Consider the following 14,096-nt stretch of genomic DNA (forward strand, 5'->3'; position numbering starts at 1 on the left):
TTTCAGAATGGAACTTACACCATCAGCTCACCTGGTTCTCAGGTCTTCAGACTTGGACTGAAACAACACATTAGATCTCCTAAGTCTCCAGCTCACTGAAGGGCTATCTTGGGAATTTGCAGCCTCCATAATTTCATGAGTCAATTCCTTGTAATAAATCTCTTTATACTTACACACACACACACACACACACACACACACACACACACACACACACGTATTTATCTCCCCTATTCTGTTTCTCTGGAAAACTCTAATATAGAAGCTATACTTATGAAGATTTTGTCTGTCTAGCCATTAATATGAAAAAGCAACCCACAACCAAGTAAGCAGAACGGAATAAAGGAAAATGGACAACACAAATCCAATTTTTCTGACCTCTGGTCTAAGTGAACTTTGTAATCTTTAGGCTCCACTATTTGTCATCCCACTTCTCAAACTTAAGGCAGAGACTAACTGGAAGCTATATGCCAACTCATTTTTATTTCCACTTTTAATAAGTAGTACATTATCCTTGGCCTTAGGGAAAGGATCCATCAATCTATGTGTTCCCGAAACACAACCCTGTGAACACATTTGAGGACAAGCAATTCAGAAAGTTTATTCACAAAGCACATTTTTTTAAGACAGTTTCAAATAAAATCTAATAAACTAAGTAGCCATTAGATGTTTAGAAATATTAGAATGGACAATAGTTATGAACACCAGTACCAATCATTTTAAGTCTGTAAACAAAAATAAAATGCCATTAGGTACTTATTTATATATTTGTACCTTATAGGTCTGTAAGTGTCCTGTCTTCTGCCAGAGTGGAAACTGTTAAACCTACTTGCCATGGATTAAGTCTAAAGCCTTCACATTCTTTACCATGACTATGAATAGAACATTTTCTTTCTAACAATTTATTGGCTTTCTAATATATAAAATTCCAATGACTAAATCCCAAACTAAATCCCAAAATGACTAAATTCCAATGACTAAATCCCAAAAATATATTTACCATCCAAAGAATCCTGCTTGTATTTTTATAAAATTTTAGCCTCTTGGAATAACTTAAAGTGGATATGGTAAAATGATTTCTTAAAGCAACTTTGTCCTATTAAGCTCATGATATCACTTCATATTTTAACACCAATCATACACCAAAATTTCCTAAGTTCCTAGTAGATCAACACCAGTCTAAATCCAGAAGACTTAAAAATCTTTGTATTCATTCTAAATCAAAAAGGCCATCCCATTTCCTAACAAAGATACAAGCTACCAAATAATTTTATAGAACCTCATTTTATTTTTCATGATTAGCCTAGTCCCTGTATTGAAAAAAATCTTTTAAATATTATCTGAGAGTTTTTTTAGTTTAGGATTAGTTTTTGTGTCTAGCTTACACACTGAAAATTGACAAGCACCTAAAAAAAAAAAAAAATCCACAATTAGTGCAAAACCAGGAGATAATATTTTAAGTTGGTCTTTCCAAGTACAACTCAAGCTAAGGTTACTAAATGAGAAATTTTATGTAAATATATAATTTCCTACCTTGCTTTATGAAAGACGGCAAATACAAAAATAGCTTAACATTACGTTTAATGAGGTTTATTAAAGCAAATGTTTTATTAGTCTTATTTTAACTGCAAAAATATTTTAGCCACATTTAGGAAAAATAAACTTACTGAGACTATATAATCCTATATTTGTAAAAGCTAGATGCAAGAATACAGATTCTTTCCTTTTAAGTAGAATACATGCTATAAAGCTTATGAAACAGTCACTTTGTAGGAATGAATACATTTTTAAAATACTGGTTAATCTGTGGGGAATTCCACATTTGCCTATAAAAAAAAAATGCATCCACCTTGTAAGGCTTTGGTATAGGTGATTCACAGCACTTCCATCATTTTTCTTTCTTCTTTGCTTCATTCTTCTCTCGTTCCTCTGTCTGCTCACCTTTCTCCCTTTTCATGTTTACATTTGCTCTTCCTTCTTGATGTCCCCCCTTAGAATTATCAACTATTTTATAGTCTTCAAGGAGGGTTTGTCCTGTTTGTTTTGCTGTTTTCTTCACCATTGCTTTGATACCAATGTTGTCAATATTATAGGCAGTTACACCAACATTGATGGCAGAATCTACTGCATCATGTGTAGCTTCTCCTGCAGTATGCCCGTATCTTTAAAAGATTAGAAAAAAGTGTAATGACATTATAAATTAAGACCTTCTTATTTAGTATTATATAAGTCACATGATTAGTATGCTATTCCTAAAAGCAAAATCAAAGATTAGGTTTCAATTTTTTTTCAATTTAATAACTTAAAACAAAGTAAAAAATAAAATCAAACTGTGCCAAAGCTATTATTTCTCCTTTAGCAAAAACTGTGTGAAAATAAAATCAAGCTAGCTGAGATTAATGTTAATAAAGACTGTTTATGATGAAGAATAAAATGTAAATTATAATCAGGGCACCTGGGTGGCTCAGTCAGTTAAGTGTCCAACTCTTGATTTCGGCTCAGGTCATGATCCCACAGTTCAGGAGTTTGAGCCCCGTGTCAGGCTCTGCACTGACAGTGTGGAGTCTGTTTGGGATTCTTTCTCTTTCTCTCTCCCTCTCTCTGTCTCTCTAACCCCCTCACTGTCCCCTCCCCACTTGTACATGCTCTTACCCAAAATAAATTTTTAAAAATGTAAGTTATAATAAAGGTTGTTAGTCATTTTTCTTTTTAATCCACCCCTTCTGGAAATAGTAGAGAACTTTCAGTGAAAACAACTATAGGACACAAAGAATCGAGAGTCACTATAAATGGTTTTGAGTTCTATGTTAACCAGACTTTGGTAACGTCTTTAAACTATCAGAATCTGAGCTTGTCTTTAAGCAAAGATTGTATAACACTTTCTCCCTCACTCCACTCCACTCTGCTGCAGACTCACTGGCCTTTTTGCTATTCTTTGAACCATCAAGCATACATGTGCCACTTTATGACCTTTGTACTGGCTGGTATTTGCCTAAACTATTCTCATACCAGGTACCCACATGTCTAACTGCTTCACCTTCTTTTAAGTCAGGTAAGTATTGCATTCTAACTATCCTGCCGATTTCAACTGCCTTACCCCACATGCTCCACCCCATGGCCAATCAATCCCCCCTAAAGCTCCTCCCTCATTTTTTTTTAATGTTTATTTATTTTAAGAGAGAGAGTGAGAGACTGAACAGGCACACACAAGCGGGGGAGGAGCAGAGAGAGGGAGAGAGAGAGAAGCCCAAGCAGATTCCATGTTCAGCAAGAGCCAACGCTGGGCTCGATCTCACAAACTGTGAGATCATGACCTGAGCTGAAATCAAAGTCAGACACTTAGCCAACTGAGCTACCCAGGCATCCCTTAAGCTGCTCTTCCTTATTCTATAACTTATCACCTGCTACATACTCTAGAACTTATTTACTCTCTTTGTTTTAGTTTGCTTATTGTTTGTCTTGCTAGAATATAAACACTATTATCATAAAAGTACTCTGCTGTATTAACATATCCTATGCATTGAGAAAACTGACATTCGATATTTGTTAAATAAATAAATGAGTAATTCCTGCCCTATCCATCTCAGAGTTTCTTTAGCATCAAACATACAGCAAAATGCTTGGGAGATTATACAGGCACTACACAAAATAGTATTATTGACAATTATCGTCAATATGTGTCAATATCAATATATGTGTTTAATATCATTTCTATGAGAAAATACAAGTTGAGGGCCTATACAAGGATACTGAAAGTTATCCCACTGTATTGTTTTTCTCTTTCCCTTTTTAAAATACCAGGTTTTTATAGTTTTCCTTGCTTAGCAGAGAACTGCCTAAACAAGCAACAAGAGGGCAACATTTTACAATTTTCTTCAGGATGCTCTCAAGTTTCATATGTGCTTTGTGACCTGTATCTGGACATTTTATACTAACACTGGATCTGCCCTCTGAATTAACAAGTTCTGTATTACTGTAAGTTTGGCCTGGAATAGTGGTTTGTGATCCTACTAGCTTGTTCATGCTTGTTTTTTTTTTTTTTTCAACCTCAAGGCGAAAAATGTGAATCTTAGTTCCTGAATGAGGATTCCATTACATCCTTAGCCTAATTTTAATAATTAGAGTCAGAGGATGGCATAACTTAAAATGTGCCAAACCTTACATCCATATCACTCTTGACTGGGGCCTTCTCACCAGTTACCAGACATCAAAGCTTCTTAGCTGCTTTCTGCTGGTCTCTATTGCAACCTTTCAGCATTCCATAGTACTTGCTGATGTTGCAGAAGACATGGAGCTTTCTCACTGTCAATCAAACCCCCACAAATACCAGGTGGCAATGGTTATGGTTATGGTTAAATGAGAAGAAAGGGGTGGAAGAATTCGAGCATTGGAAGAGTGACCATAACTCTTGGTTGAGCAGGTTTCTCTTAGGGCTCTTTTCTAGGACTGTGTGACTAAGAATTTGGCCATCTTAGTGTTTATGAATACAGGAAATCCTCCAGATTCATGAACTTCCACTTTCCTATTCTAATGTTGCAGTTTGATACCTCTAACTGCACTCACGGTAATTAAAAAAGAATTTTTTTTAACGTTTATTTATTTCTGAGAGAGAGAGAGAGAAAGTGAGTGAGCACAAGCAAGGGAGGGGCAGAGAGAGAGGCAGACACAGAATCTGAAGCAGGCTCCAGGCTCTGAGTTATCAGCACAGAGCCCCATGCGGGGCTCGAATCCATAAACCGTGAGATTATAACCTGAGCCAGAGTCTGACGTTTGATTGACTGAACCACCCAGGCGCCCCATTCACAGTATTTTTATATATAACACAATTCTAAAGGCTACATTATTAGTAATAATGTGCTAAAAAGGAGTCTGTGTTGGTACCCTGATGTTTTGCTTGTTTTTCCATGCTATCTCCATTTCAGCAAGAATTCCTGTTAATTTGGGGAGAAGTACCAAACTAGCAGTTAAAGAACTAGATTCTAATACCAACTGTGCCAAAAACTAGCCATATGACCTTGATGAGGTCTCAACTTCTTTACATTTCATTAATTTTTTTCTTTCATCTCATAAAATGAGATTTGTAGGTTAAAGCACTTTGAAAACTCCACAATACTAAATGTATAATTATTTTTAAAGACCTTATAAAATGGCATTTAAGCAGTTCTGTTTATTTCCTTTAATATATCCTCACCCTATCGTCTCTGCTTCCCAATATGCCTTAAAACCAGTATTCCTGGCAGGCATCTATTTTTCTCTTCCTTTATAAGTAACTGCTCAGTTCTTTCCTTTATTCGGACTACATTGTAAATTCAAACTACACTGTTAAAAACTAGAAAGTCTATCTCTGATAAAAAGACAATGTTTATTTTTGATTTCTTACTTTTTAAAAAGTTAACTTTAATTACAGCTTATTAGATTTTATATTAAAGAGCAATAAAAATGAATACAAAGAATGCTCTAAATAAGTCAATTGAGACTTAATACACAGTTTGAATGAGACTTTTCAGAAATTTCTCCAGCACATTCAGTAATGTCTACAAAGACAGCACAGTGGTGGTGATTCTAGATTTCACTAATTGTAACAAAATTTCAGTCATAACAAATTTCAAACAAATCTTCCTAAAATTCAATTCACATGCAACCTTCAAAACTATTCTTGAAAATATTAATCTTAAATATTTTAAATAGAAATAGCTTCTTCTTAGTGTACCCATCAAAGACTGGTGGATTGTGGCCAATTTCTAAAGGATGTTTAAGGTGAAGCTGAGGAATTTAAACTTTATCTTGAAACCAATGGGAATGGCATAACCAAAATTACATTTTAGAAAAATCTAACTCAGGTTGCATTGTGAATTGTAAGGGTGTCAGAGACAGACAGAGGAACCAGTTAGGAAACAAGCTGTGTGATGGATGAGAAACAATGAGGGTCTATTCTACAGTAGTGGCAATGAGGCTGGAGAGGAAAGAATAAATATAAGAAACAACAGCACTTGGTGAATGAATAGCTGTAGTGCTATATAGTTGGGACTTATGAAGCCTAAAGATTACAATAAAAGTTAATCAAAAAACATAGATTTGAGAGGTTGAGAGGTTGTATGGACACGGTACAGGTAATATCTATGAAGAGTAGAAAAGGACAGAACATAGAGTAAAACTCTAGAATGAATGGATGTGGAAGACAACAGCCCTGAGAAGAAGTTTGATAAAACTGAAAGGTGAGCTAAATGAGAATACTGTTAAGATTTGGAGACATCTGACCCACCAATCTTAATAAGCATATCTTAGAGCAAGATCAATCAGGACAGGCTACAGTAAGCATGTGACTGGACTTTACCCATGAAAATTTAAGGAAAATATCTAAGACATTAAAAAGACAAGTCTTTCAAATCTACAGATAACATAAAATGGAAACCTGGCTAATATGACATACACTAAATCTGAAGCCAAACTGAAGGACTTAATAATGGATCAAGATCAACAGATGAAATTAAGCGCAATATAAAGTTCTTAATGCTAGGTACAAATATCAACTGCCCCCAAAATAAGAGGAAGGCCCAGATTTTAAATAAAAGTTTCATTTTTTAAAAAACACAAGTTTGATATGGGTTAATCAAGTAACAGCTACTAAACAGATAGTCTTTGTCTTGTGTGCCATGTATGCCAAATGCTAAGTATGACCAAATAAGGGAGGCAAATCTCATGGTATTCTAGCTGGCACAGCAGATGTGAAATACTTCATTCTTTTCTGGGTTCTGTATTTTGAGAAGGAACACTGATGAATGAAGTATCTGGAAACCATACTATATAGAGAATTCTTAAAGGAACTGGGACTATTTAGAAAAAAGTAAGTGAAAGACACAATAATAATGTTTAAATATTTGTACAGTTACCACAAGAAAAAAAGAAGACTGACCTTAAATACTTAAATAATTCCTGAGCAGATGTTATATAGACTGGTTTTGGGTACTATGACATCTGCCCAAGGGATTGCCTTCAATAAATTTGAATTTGCCCCTTCATCCAAAGGCAATTTTAATTAAAATTCACTAAACAAACCAATAAAATATGGTACCTGAAAAGAGTAAATTCCTCACAGAAGAACAATTTTACTAAGCTTATTCTTCACAAATATGTATTGTAAGATAAAGTTTTAATGCGGGGAAAACAAAAATGGATCTAACTGATGTTATATGATTTTCCTCTAAACAAGGGTTTTTAGTTTTTAGTTTTTTTTTTTTTTTTTAAAGTAACCTCTATACTCAACATGGGGCTCAAAGAGTTGCACACTCTTTCAACTGAGCCAGCCAGGTGCCTCATCCTCTAAACAATTTAAAATGGAAAAAAAGAAACTTAAAGGTGAAATTTAGAAGCTATGTAGAAGAGTGATGAATTATTTACTAAATGCTATACTGCAATTATATATAACAGGTTTGAAGTTACTTATTGCTTTTCATTGTTCCTGTAAGTCTTGATGTTCCTAAATCTAAAGTAAGACAAAAGCATTAATGTAACTGAAAAAAATAAAAGTATTAATGAATAGTTCCCACACATTTACCTAAAAATTTTAAGAGTATAATTAATTATACAGATCCTTAAGTAAACCACTCATCATCAGTGAACACAGTCCCAAATCATAGTCAAAACCATCAAAAGTATAAATAATATACTTCTCCAACATAATCTGCTTTAATTTATTTATTTTTAAATGTTTATTTATTTTGAGAGAGAGAGAATCCTAAGCAGGTGCCACACTCAGGGCAGAGCCCAAAGCAGGGCTCAATTTCACAACTGTGAGTCATGACCTGGGCTGAAATCAAGAGTCAGACACTTAACCCACTAAGCCACCCAGGCGTCCCACAATCTTCTTTTAAATACGCTTAAATTAAAAGATAAATCCTCTATGTTGGCTTGTAACACCAGAAATCAGATAAGGAAGTTTATATATAGTTTGTTTTTCTTCTTGTCATAATGCATGTAATTATGGCAGATTTAAAACAAGCTGGGAGAATAATTGATCATAGGCAAAAAGAATATAAATTTTCTATATTATGCAATCATCAGTTGGATTAGAGAAAAGCACAAATGCTTACTCATCAAATACTTTTTCAAAGTGCAAACAAATGTAAATAAAAGTAAACTTATAAAAATATAAATTACATTTATACTCAAATGTAAATTTACATAAATGAGAAGTAAATTTAAGAACTAGCTCTTTCTTTTCTTCAGTGATAAATATCACTAAGTTATTATTAGTTTCATACCTGCAGTTTCTTCTCTTAAAAGACAACTTTTCTTCTTCTGGGCAAGATTATTTATAAGTATCACAAAACGCTTTGTATCCCCTTGCCCCTCTCCATCTTTCCAAGTTTCTTTTTTTTTCTTTACTTTTTTTTTATTATTTTTTTTATAAATTTTTTTTTTTTTAACGTTTATTTACTTTTGAGACAGAGACAGAGGATGAACGGGGGAGGGTCAGAGAGAGAGAGGGAGACACAGAATCTGAAACAGGCTCCAGGCTCTGAGCTGTGAGCACAGAGCCCGACGCGGGGCTCGAACTCACAAGCCATGAGATCATGACCTGAGCCGAAGTTGGACACTTAACCGACTAAGCCACCCAGGCGCCCCTCTTTTTTTTTTTCTTTAAAAAAAAAATTTTTTTTTAATGTTTATTTTTGAGAGAGAGAGAGACAGAGTGTGAGTGGGGGAGGGGCAGAGAGAGGAGACATAGAATGGGAAGCAGGCTCCAGGCTCTGAGCTGTCAGCACAGAGCCCAACATGGGGCTTGAACTCATGAACTGTGAGATCACGATCTGAGCTGAAGTCGGCGCTTAACCGACTGAGCTACCCAGGCACCTTTCATCTTTTCAAGTTTCTAATTAAATTACTGCCAAGACCAAAGCAGTCTTACAGTTAGAAATACAAACCTACTGGGGCACGTGGGTGGCTCAGTCGGTTGAGTGTCCAACTTCAGCTCCAGTCATGATCTCGCAGTTCATGAGTTCAAGCCCCACGTCAGTCTCTGTGCTGACAGCTCAGAGCCTGGAGCCTGCTTTGGTTTCTGTGTCTCCCTTGCTCTCTGCCCCTCCCCTGCTCATGCTCTGTCTCAAAAATAAATAAATGTTAAAAATTAAAAAAAAAACACAACATATTATTTAAAAAAAAATACAAACCTACTTAACTAAATTCTCACCTGTTTTTTCATTCCGTGAATCTTTGGAGGAAAGGATAAAAAGAATAGCAATATGTACCATAATAGAAATAAATGAGCTCAGAGTCACTGTTAAAATATCCTTCTCATCATATTAAGTTCTCTTCACTAAGGACCAAAAATACAAAATCTACACCAAAACTTTGATAGTTATGTGAATCCCTAACCTTTAATAAGGCTCCACTTAATCGTACTTAGGTAACCTTTTTTTTTTCATTAAAGTAGGAAATGGACAAATCCAATGAAGCATTTCCTAACATGACTAACATGTTTCTAACATGACTGCCTAATTATCTCTGCTAACAAATGATACTGATAATCTAAAACTAATTCACTTTTGGCCTAAAAGGCACTTCTGACTTTCTTCTGCTCTTGCAACAAGAAACTGTTATTCTAATTACGACTGATCCACCAAAGTAACCTCAAAGCCGTAACAGAAAGAGCATTAGAGATCAATGGTACAAGTAGCAAAAGATAAGACTGAAGACTTGGGTTTTATATTTCCACCAAAAGAATTACAGATCTTTTCTGGATCTTCCTTGCCAAATCTTTTAGTCAAATTGAAACTGTAAGATGATGTGTCATGTTGCTTTGACTCAAAGGTATGCATGCCCCAGATGGAGATCAAATCAACTCAGGAGAAATTAAGTTAGTTTTTTCTAAGTAAAAGGTAATTTACTATGGTGGAAGAGAATCTAAATGTATGACAGATAGTGCTGGAAAGTAACTCTAGATATTGAACTTGCACAGATGTCCCAACAAGGGCAGGGTTGGTCCACCACTGTTGTTTCATACTGCATGACACAAAGATACCCCCCAGCTCTACTACTTACTAGGGGTATAATCTTTAACAAAGTTTAACAGCTCTACACTTTGGCTTCCTCATCTGTAAAAATGGAGATGATAGTGTTAAAGATTAAATAACATATACTGAAAAGCACCAAACACACTATCTGACACATAAGTATGAACTCAAATGTTGTGAGTGGGTAATTAACACAAATAATTGAGATTTGAGAACACCACTAATATTACTTTTTTCTTTCTAAATAAAAATTTAGTATTAGGCTTTAAACTCATGCAAAGCTAAGAAAGCAACTCGGGTCCTTCATATTATATTTAGTTTTTAGACCTTGATTGCCCTAGGACTTATAAAGAATAAAGACCTCAAATCAGAAGACCTGTTTTAAGTCCACCTTAAAATAGTTATCAGATCAGCTTAGATCATTCATTTTTTGTTTGTCCACTTGTTAATATATGAAATAGATGACATACCATCTGTCCATTCTAATAAAAATGAACACTGGTAGAGTCAAATAAGATGTGACAGAATTTAACATTCTTTGTAAACAGAAGGGGCTAATATTAACAAGGTATAATAGTTTAATTATAATTCGTTTTTCCCATCAAAACTAAAGGCAAACATCACCCATCAAGAACATGCAGTAGGGGCACCTGCGTGTTTTAGTCGGTTAAGTGCCCAACTCTTGATTTGGGCTCAAGTCATGATCTCATAGTTCCTGGGTTCAAGCCCCGCGTTGGGCTCTGTGCTGACGGTGTGGAGCCTATTTGGGATTCTCTCTTCCTCCCTCTCTGCCCCTCCCATGCTCTCTCTCTCAAAATAAATAAACTTAAAAAAAATTGTTTTAACCAAAAAGACCAAAATTTACTAAAAAAAAAAAAAAAAAAAAAAAAAGAACATGTAGTTGATAAGGTATACAGAAACTCCAGGCTTTTTTTTTTAATTAAACATATTCTCTGCATTAATGATGAAGAAATATAACCGTTAGTAATATGAGGCAAAGTCATAGTAATTCTATTAATTTGCTAAAAATATTATTAAGAAAAACAGTGAAAAAAATTTTGTTTTAGCAGCTACTCAATGACATAATCATTTTAACTGTCCTGGATTTTTACAAATACTGTAAGAGTTTTAGTCATTAAAATTATAAAAGTCAACTTACTTGTATCTGACAGTTTGTACAGTTTCTGCTGAAACATTGTTAACAATACATTTAGCTGCACATTCCAATCCCTGCCAGACAGTTGAAAATCCTGCAAATATATTTAAAAGTAAGTAAAATGATAGCTAAAGAAATGGACCTTCCTAGTTAAATTTCTGGCCTATTGTTACCTTGAACACTACTTGCTGCTACGACCATAGCACCATCCAGAGGAGACTTTCCATTTCTGTCTTTTTTAAGAGATTCTGGAACAAGTTTGCTTCCATGCTTCTTGACGTGTGGAGCTAGTTCCTTTCCAACACAATTTGCTACAGTGCAAACTCCATCAACTAACATAACCATAAAAAGAAAAGAAACACTTAAAAAATGTTTCCCTTGATTCTACCATTCTTACTTAGCAAAATTCTTATATGAGCATCTAACATTGTTTTACTGCATAATTTACCATTTCTATATAAGGATGAGAACAAGGGCTGGCTAGTTTTAAACAAAGGCTATTATCTGGTTTAAAGACATGTTTGCAGAGCTGAAGGATTATAACCTTGCCTCTTAAATATAATGTTCTTTATGGCAATTTGCTTAAAAGAAAACAGAGACTGCTGCAGTGTAAGAGCTATAGGTCCACGTTTCATGTTTTTCAGCTATGAGGGTTTCTATGGTCTATCAACAAATATCTTACTAAAATAGTAATAAGGTATTTAAATCTATAAAAAAATAAAACCATAATCTGATTCAAAAGAATATTGAATATTGAATCCCAAGAAGATAATCTTACTAAATTTAATCATAACCTATGAAGGGGTGATCTGACCATCTCAAAATACCAAACTTTAAGGCTATGATTCTCAAAGGAGCAGGAACGAGAAGCATATGGCTTGGGAAGGCGAACACCAGAATCACTGAATCTGCTTAACTGAAATAATACATCCCTCCACTTGACCCTCAGCTATGACACAGTGAGCTGTCCTTAAAAGAATGTATCATATTCAAGGATAGCCAATACATTCAGAGCCATTCCTTTTCAAAGGTACAGACACTTCCCTCTCTGACCCAGCAAAACAACCCTTTAACCGATGTTTCTCAAACTTTAATATACAAATAAAAATCACCTAGGAATCTTGTAAAAATGCAGATGCTGAATTGGTAATGTGTGCCAAGTACCTGGAATATATTTGGGTATTAGTATTTCTAACGTATTTGAGCCTTTGTATTTCTAAGGCTCTCAGGTTGATGCTGCTACAGATCCCACGATGAATAGCAAGGTGAAACAGCTTCATCCTAATCCTTTACTCTTAAGGTTAAACCACATAAATGTGCATTTAGATTAACCCAGATTAAGAGACCATTTTTAATTTAACTGAAAGGAAAGTCTTCCAAAGTTACTTTACCCAGGAACTGACTGACTTTTGCTGCTCCTCCTGTAGCCTGCTTTGCTATATAAAGTCCCCTGGTCACAGCTGGACTAACTTCCACTGGTTTTTCTTCCGGTTGAATCCGTTCACGGAGTTTAGAAGCGCCTTTCTGGATTGCTTTCCCAGTAAATTCAGCACCTTTGACCAAACCCCAGCTCACCCAGGAAGCACCTTTTTATAGGAAAATTTAAAATTGCACAATTAGAGTTGATTATACCTGTAAACCCTTTAATAACTTACCAACAGGAAAAAAACAAAACAAAACAAAACAAGGAATTCAATGTTTAGATCCCAAAGATGCCATGAACTTTCAAGCCAACTTTATACTTATAATTTTCTGCCTGGAATACACATCTTTTCTAAGTAAATTCATCTTTCAGTACTTAGGCCATAGATCACTCAATAACAGAGTTCTATATTACTCTATGCTGCCACTATAACTTGTAGGTACCTCTCCATGTCACTGACCACACTGTTACTATTGTTAGGAACTAATTTTGAGTTGGTACCATTAAGATGGTATTTGGCTTGAGGACCCAGGTATGCTTGTTCTTCTTGCCTTGGTCCAGGTACCACTTTTCGCCCATGAAGTACTGAGGGGTTTAGACGCAAGTAATGCAAGCTGGAAACCAATACACCTATATCTCAAACACCAAGGCAGAAGAACTCTTCGCTTGCTTTAGACTAAAGGCATAAGGCAGGGAGACCTGTTCCTCCCTCAAACCCAAACCCCACGATCTCAGCACCTTTTAGCTTATATCATAAACCTGAATAACAAAGACAAAAGAATACTCAAAAAAATTCATGAGAAGAAAAGATGTAAGAAGAAAACTTGGGAAGCCTAGATGGTTTAGACATTTGTCATGAGAACAGGCCCTAGCACTTTGTTTTGCTCAATGCTTCCTGCAGAATGAATGAAAAAAGAGAGAGAAAGCGGCACAGTACAGACTGCTCTAGCGAAAAGGCCCTGCACACATGCAGGGAAAGGAGAAGTGGGAATGAAATGGGAAAAGCAAGAAAAAATATACAAAGAGAATAGTTGCCCCTAAGAGGAAGAATAAAGTGTTACCCTGCCTTGGAGAGCTTACAATTTTAAATATTTCCTTTTTGGCTATACCCTGAAACAATGAGCTTGGACATATAAAATACTTAAGTATATTGTACCAAGGTCTGTGGCATAGCTTTTACATAATTACTTTCACCTATGAGTGAGCAGGTACCCAATGTCATGTGAAAATCCTGTTTGTTTAAAAAGGCTGACAATGAAAAGTAAAGTGGTGACTGATTAAAAAAATTGTGGTACTTCTGTTTTTGTTTTAGTCAACACATCCATCTAACTCAAACCCTACCCCCACCATCCTACCCTTGGGGAAGGACCAGGTCTCAACCCAGGGAAAAAGCTTTCAGTTCCCATAACAATAGTTATGAGTTCCCATAGTTCCCAAGAGTTCCCATAACAATAAAGAGATTAAAGACCTCTATTAAAAAACAAAACAAACCAAAAAAAACCAA

The 14,096-nt window shown here is 35.3% G+C and overlaps 1 protein-coding gene across 4 annotated transcripts in view; it reads right to left on the reverse strand.

Moving 5' to 3' along the window:
- Positions 1 to 575: 575 nt before the first annotated feature.
- SPART (spartin) overlaps positions 576 to 14,096 on the reverse strand; it is a 31,921-nt gene continuing 18,400 nt past the window's right edge. For all 4 annotated transcript variants that reach the window (XM_049646804.1, XM_049646805.1, XM_049646803.1 and 1 more), the window contains exons 6-9: positions 12,561 to 12,755; positions 11,343 to 11,501; positions 11,173 to 11,263; positions 576 to 2,162 (exon numbers count right to left, since the gene is read on the reverse strand). In XM_049646804.1, the coding sequence (XP_049502761.1) occupies positions 1,889 to 2,162; positions 11,173 to 11,263; positions 11,343 to 11,501; positions 12,561 to 12,755 (719 nt within the window). In that variant the 3' untranslated portion in view covers positions 576 to 1,888. The remainder of the gene's footprint in view (positions 2,163 to 11,172; positions 11,264 to 11,342; positions 11,502 to 12,560; positions 12,756 to 14,096) is intronic.

This window comes from Panthera uncia, assembly GCF_023721935.1.
Source record: "Panthera uncia isolate 11264 chromosome A1 unlocalized genomic scaffold, Puncia_PCG_1.0 HiC_scaffold_16, whole genome shotgun sequence".
NCBI lineage: Eukaryota > Metazoa > Chordata > Mammalia > Carnivora > Felidae > Panthera > Panthera uncia.